Source organism: Silene latifolia, chromosome Y (assembly GCF_048544455.1).
Source record: "Silene latifolia isolate original U9 population chromosome Y, ASM4854445v1, whole genome shotgun sequence".
Lineage (NCBI taxonomy): Eukaryota > Viridiplantae > Streptophyta > Magnoliopsida > Caryophyllales > Caryophyllaceae > Silene > Silene latifolia.
Genome location: NC_133538.1, coordinates 459,869,806 through 459,876,606, shown reverse-complemented (window position 1 = coordinate 459,876,606; position 6,801 = coordinate 459,869,806). Strand labels below are relative to the sequence as shown.

Here is a 6,801-nt window from a genome sequence, read left to right as displayed (position 1 = left end):
CTCAAGTATGTAAACTGACCTTCACTATCTACGGGAATGCTAGAGAATAAAAATGGAATTTTAGAACATAAATACCTAATAATAATGCGATTTAAAAATTTGGAGCTGAGGGAAGGAGCATAGCAGCGTAGGAATAGGACCACTAAACTTGTTTCCTATAAGCCTAAGTATCATCAGTTCCGTCAATTTTTCAGTACTTGGGCATTTTGCCTGAGAGCTCAGAAAGTATTTGATTTAGTCAAAAATATTTGATTTTGTAGTACCCTGTAAACTGGTCCAAATCCACCGTCACCAAGTCTTTTTGCATCCGAGAAGCTACCGGATGCCTTTCTTATGGTCTTTATATCAAACTGCTGAGTATCAATAGTGTTTATGTCCCCCTGGCTAACTATAGGTGAATTAGCAGTAAATAATGGTTTAAGTATTTCGGTGAGAGGAGAAATCCCCATAAATGGACAGGATTAAAACCAAACTACACAGTCAATTGTTTAAGTTTGATCAGCATTCAGTAAGGACTTTCTCAACCATTAATACTCTGATCAGCATTGAGTTTTGTAAAAAAATTAAATACTAGTTTCTGTCGGATTATTAGAGATTAACAGGTCACACAACATGTCTATTTTCTATTTCACTCTTTTATGGGCACTGCATTTGAATGTCCTGAATTGTTGTGTTGAACTTCTATTGATTTGCTTCGTTTTGAGCAGTTAAGAGTTTAAACATAGTGTGACTTTTGTTGAATAGAAGTTATTCTTTGTAGTGGTGTGTCTGCAAACATCAAGAATGAATGATGCATCCTTTTTTGTAACATGTGAGTAAGGGCTCTAAATATTCTTAATTCTGTTTGTTTGAGATTTGTTCTTTAGTGTGGTGTGAAAGATATGTTCTGATTGATTTAGAAAATACAAGGCATACTTTCTACTTTACCATGTATTCTACATTTGTACCTACCACATGTATTATCAGGTCTATGATTGAGTATTAAATTACCGAATATGGAGCCAGTTACTTGTTCTAAATATTGATTTAGTGTCATATTTGTTCATAAAACTCTTATGTCACGAATTATATCGTTAATTCTTTATATTTTAATATTAATTTATCAGTTGGCTGTCTTAAATTTCAGGACGGGTTCCGGATACTTGGAATTTGGACCAAAGTTTGGACAACGACGCTACTTCAATATTTTTTACATTATTAGGTATTATAAATTCCTATTTTACTTTTGAGTTATTATTAAAATCCCTTGTTACTTTGACATCACATAAAGATTTCGTTCTCGTGTATGTGCTTATATGTTTTAATGTGCTTATATTTATGAGTATTCAATCTTTATGATGTATAGTCATGGATACTAGATGGATTACCTTGCCAAATGACCATCCCAATTAGATAAATGGATGTAGGAAGTTTATTGAGTTAGGAAAAGAAAGTCTTGTAGAAGGGAAAACAAAATGCCTATGTAAGAGTTGTAAGTCACGTTATTATTTCACACTGGGTGAAATAGAGGGACATATTTTGTTCAAAGGGTTTTACCAGAAGTATACGGATTGGGTTTGGCATGGTAAAAGGGACGTTCTTGACCATTTGCATGGAGAAAGTAGGGAAGAACCCTTAGTAGGTCATGATGATATGAAAGGTTTACTTAATGCAGTTTATAGGACTAACATTCCTAACCATTCTAAAGATTTTGACGATGATAATACTTTTGCTGGCTCGGTATAAATAGAAGGAACAGAAGCTAAATTTGATGATGTGTCTATGGGGTTTAGTTCTTCTGGTGAGTCCGATAATGAGTTTGAGCACGCATATGATGCTAGGACTGATGACTATTCTAACAACCCCCATAACCTCAACAATAAAGAAGACACTAACTATAAAAGATTGTTCAAAGCTGCAAACAAGGAACTTTACGAAGGCTGTCAATATTTTTCAAAGCTCTCATTCCTTTTACACTTATACCATATTAAATGTATGTTTCATTGGTCTAATGAGTCATTTAATAAGTTACTTGAACTTCTATTTCAAGCATTTCCTCAAGTAAGAGAGTTTCCATCAAACTTTTATGAGGGTAAGAAGATAATAAATGATTTAGGAGTCGGGTATGAAAAGATTCACGCTTGCCCATCCAATTGCATGCTATTTTGAGGGGATAACAGTGGCAAAGAGGAGTGTAGTTCTTGTCACACATAAAGATGGAAAAAAGTTATAGGTGATAAAGGTAAAGGTCTAGCTAAGAAGGGTGAAGCAGCCAAAGTTATGAGGTATTTTCCTCTCATTCCTAGATTAGAGAGGATCTACGCGTCATCTAAAACAGCAGAAGATATGAGATGGCATCATAAAGAACGTGTAAAAGATGGAAAACTTCGACATCCAGTAGACGCTTTAGCGTGGGAACAATTTGATTCTCGGTATCCTCTATTTGCCTCTGATCCTCGAAGTGTTAGGTTAGCCTTAGCTAGTGACGGGTTTAACCCATATCGTTTGATGAATACGACTTATAGCACATGGCCAGTTATTTTGATTCCTTATAACTTGCCACCATGGTTGTGCATGAAACCCTCTTCATTTATTTTGTCTTGCATTATTCCTGGAAAATTCAGTCCAGGAATTGACATTGATGTGTCTCTACAACCTTTAATTTCTGAGTTAAAGTTGTTATGGAGCGGTGTTGATGCATTTGACGCCTTTGGGGGTGAAACTTTCAAACTCCGAGCAGCATTACATAGTACTATTAACGATTTTCCGGCATATGCTATGTTATCTGGATGAAGTACTGCTGGTTATGATGCTTGTTCACGTTGTACACATTCAACTAATTCCGGAAGATTTGGTGGTAAGATTTGCTATGTGGGACATAGGAATTGGTTGGATCCAGATCATCCCTATCGTTCTGAAGCCAATTTGTTTGACGGAACGATAGCGTCTGGCTGCGCTCCAAAATCTATAAGTGGTTCTGATGTCTTAAGACAACAAGAAAAGATTGAATATACGTATAGGAAGACTACAAAACGATTGAAAAGACCAAATAGAGCAAGGGAAGTTGGTGTGTCGACTAACATGGTTAATGATAGCAACTGTGAAGATACTAATCATAATTTGTGGAATAAGAAGAGTATATTTTTTGAGTTGCCCTATTGGGAACACAACCCACTAAGACATAATTTAGATGTTATGCACATTGAGAAAAATGTGTGTGACAATATATTGGGTACACTTTTAGATATGGATAAGAGTAGAGACGATGTGAATGCGAGAAAAGGTCTACAAGAGCTGGGCATAAAGGAACATCTTTGGCTGCAATATCGACCTAATCGAGAACCATACATGCCTCGAGCATCATACACCATGTCTAACGAGGAGAAAGAGCGATTTTTGAAAGTGCTGCAAAATATTAGAGCTCCTGATGGGTATGTTTGAAACATCTCTAGATGCATGAATATGAAACATAGAAAACTTATTAATCTTAAAAGCCACGACAATCATGTCTTAATTCAAGATATACTTCATGTGGCATTGAGGGCATCCAATACTACTAAAGTTATTGATTTACTTGGGGAATTATCTTGCTTTTTCAAGTCTCTTTGTTCGCATACGCTTGAACACGACGATTTAAATGCCCTTCAGTAAAAAATTGTGCTAATACTATGTCGTATGGAAATGTATTTTATGCCTACCTTTTTTACAATTATGGTTCACCTATTGATTCACTTAGTAGAGGAGGCGAAAATTGGTGGACCTGTCCAATATATATGGATGTACCCTATTGAAAGGTAAATATCGGAAACTATTTAAGTGGATATTTATATTATTTTCCTGAACTGATTTTATGAACTCTCTAATGGTATTTGGCTCACTTAAAATCATACGTAATTTATAAAGCTCAACCAGAGGGATCAATTGCTGAAGGGTATACGCTTGAGGAGACGATCACATTTTGTTCAAGGTATTTGGAAGGTGTTGAGACTATCTTTAATAGAACGAAGAGGAATGATGATGGTAGTCAAGACATGAGTGATTATTTATATCGCTCTGGTGGTAGATTTATTGGTATGATACAAAAAGTACGCCTAGATGACAGAAGTTTAAAACAAGCTCATCGCTACATATTGCTTCATTCCGATGATATGAAAGAGGTTCTTATGTATGTATAAGGGAATGTTCAAATTTTTATAACTTATCAGTCATCCTTATAATCCTTTATATAATCTGGTAATGATTTTTTCCTAATCTTGTAAAGCGCATTTCTTAATCACAAGCGGCGAGAGATGCATCTGAGTGTTACCCAAAGTAATAAAAACGAGTGGATTATCAAAGAATTTGTAGAATGGTTGCAAGCACAGGTCCACCCCCTTTTTTAAAACTTCAAAATGTAGTTTGTGAGTTTAATATGACTCATATTGATACAATTGTTTGTTGTCATAGGTGCAAAACCTAGATACAAGTACCCCTGAAGGACAACTTAGGAAAGCTTTGGCAGGTGGTTTAAATAATCATGCTAAAAGGATGACAGGATTTATGATCAATGGATATAAATTCCAAACGGTTGATCGTGAACAAAAGCGAAGAACTCAAAATTCTGGAGTTGTGGTTGAAGCCGATGGTGAAACATATTATGGAAAACTAAAGGATATTTATGAGCTAGATTATTTTGGCCAATGTGAAATTGTAATGTTCAATTGTGCTTGGGTTGATATACACAGAGGTGTTAAGATGTTTGAAGATGGGAGTGTGTGTGTCAACTTTTCTATGTTAATGCACACAGGTCGAAATTTGGCCGATGATCCTTTTGTTTTCTCGTGTCAAGCAAAACAAGTTTTTTATGTCGAAGATGAGATGCAAAAAGGATGGTCTTATGTAATTAGTACAAAACCTAGGGATCTTATTGAGACTGGCGAGATTCTGTAGAACTACTTAGTTTTTGTATACAACTATACTTTTGAGTTTTGATATCTAAATAATGTTTTTTGGTTTTGGTTGTGCAAATGTTGTGAATAACTCTATCCCTTTACTATATTATTATATGTTCTTTTCCTTTACTATTCTATGGAATTAATGGCTTTAGTGTTTATTTTAGGGTTTCAAGGATGAGTTACTGAAGCAAAAGGAGCAGGGCTCAAATGACGGAAGCTGATGTGCCAGCTAATGCCACTGATGTGCCTCCTGTGACAACATCATCATCTCCTTCTATGTTATCAGGTGCTACAGACGATAGATGGGGGCCATTTTGCCCTCAGAAATCAAAAGTACCTGTTGTTGTTAAGGCACCGTAACAGCAACCATCATTAAAAGATTGTTGTCTTGATGCAAACACTAACGAGCCTAACGCTGCAAAGGCTCCCTTTTCAAAGGCTCCTTTTTCAAAGACCCAGGCCAAACCGACGTTTAAAAAACCTCCAAATGGCCCAAGTTCAAGAATCCAAATCTCCCACACTTTTCAACAACATGCAGCCAAATATCCTAACCCATCTTTTACTACAAACCCCCTACAACTTGATGCATCTCAAAAAACGGGGGAACAAGCACAAGTAGGAGTTATTAAACCACCTAAGTCGTTGTGGAAAAATCCTACTATAAAACCTGACCGATCTTATACTACAAACCCCCTTATTTCAAAGACCCACGCCATCGTTAATTCTCATGATCTTGCTGCTAGAAACGTTCGAGAACCTTCTGCCAAGCAAATTGATGCTTTTCAGAAAACGAGCGAACAAGCACAATTAGGAGTTAAACCATCTGGTTCATTGTGCAAAAACTTTACTCAGAAACCTGACAGATCTTTTTCTACAAACCCCTTACTTTCAAAGACTCATGCCTTAAGAAATTCTTATGATCTTGCTGCTAGAAAAGCTCGAGAACTCTCTGCCAAACAACTGGGTGCATCTCAAAAAACGGGGGAACAAGCACAAGTAGGAGGAGTTAAACTACATGGGTCGTTCTGGAAAAATTCTACTACTAACCACCTGCATTCAAACACCCACGCCACACCAAATTTGCATGAACCTGCTAATAGAAAAGCCCGAGAATTTCCTGCCAAACAGCCTGATGCATCTCAAAAAGTGGGAGAACAAGCACAAGTAGGAGTTAATCCATCTAATGTCTTGTGGAAAAGTTCTTCTTCTAACTCATCCCGAATTTTCACTCTGAAGTCCACTAGTAGTGTAAAGCCTCCATCGTCACTTTCTCAACCCACTTGTCGTCCACCACCATCCGAAATTGTTGGCACAACTAACATTGGCTCTAATACTGTTGAGAAGTCATCGGTCGAGCCTCAAGAAGAAGAAATTTTGAACCATCAAGATAATAATCAAACTAGCTTAAAAACTTTCAAACCGAGACGTCGTAGTGTGGTACACGATTGGCCTGGTAATGTTGAATTTGACGAAAGTGAGGAGGTTCTAATTATGGGTAAGTTTTCCATTATACTTGATATGTTTTATGACTTAATTTTTTTTCTTTTATAAACAATTTTTATCATTTTGGCTCCCTTTACATTTATTTGGGTTACGTTCAGTAATTGTAAACCATGCTGTCAAATTCGACTTTAGTCTGCAATTCGGGTTAGTTCAAATTTGCACACTAATTTTGCTTAGTTAGAATCCTTATACTGCATCTTGCTTCATTATTTAATATGTGATCCTGCGTCTTTATTTAATATGTGTTTCAGCAGATGGAAAAGGAAATATAAAAAAGGTCAACGATCAAATTAAATCGCATGATGTATGGTATGCTAAAGGCGTGAGGTACTGTGTAACTTTTAATGAATTTCATCAGCCACTCAAAAAGAGAGGACACATCCTC

The 6,801-nt window shown here is 36.3% G+C and overlaps 1 protein-coding gene across 1 annotated transcript; it reads left to right on the top strand.

Moving 5' to 3' along the window:
* The first annotated feature begins 2,259 nt into the window (after nucleotides 1–2,259).
* On the top strand, nucleotides 2,260–4,908 carry LOC141632881 (uncharacterized). Its single transcript, XM_074445385.1, has 5 exons — nucleotides 2,260–2,654; nucleotides 2,775–3,410; nucleotides 3,947–4,144; nucleotides 4,241–4,343; nucleotides 4,426–4,908. The coding sequence occupies exons 1-5, from the start codon at nucleotides 2,260–2,262 to the stop codon at nucleotides 4,906–4,908; spliced, it is 1,815 nt and encodes a 604-aa protein (XP_074301486.1).
* The last annotated feature ends 1,893 nt before the right edge of the window (nucleotides 4,909–6,801 follow it).

Coding starts and splice junctions, on each gene's coding strand:
- LOC141632881 (XM_074445385.1), top strand. CDS start 2,260: ATGAGGTATTTTCCTCTCATTCCTAGATTAGAGAGGATCTACGCGTCA. Junction 2,655..2,774: donor CCTTTAATTTCTGAGTTAAA/GTTGTTATGGAG, acceptor ATCTGGATGAAG/TACTGCTGGTTATGATGCTT. Junction 3,411..3,946: donor AATATTAGAGCTCCTGATGG/GTATGTTTGAAA, acceptor ATTTTGTTCAAG/GTATTTGGAAGGTGTTGAGA.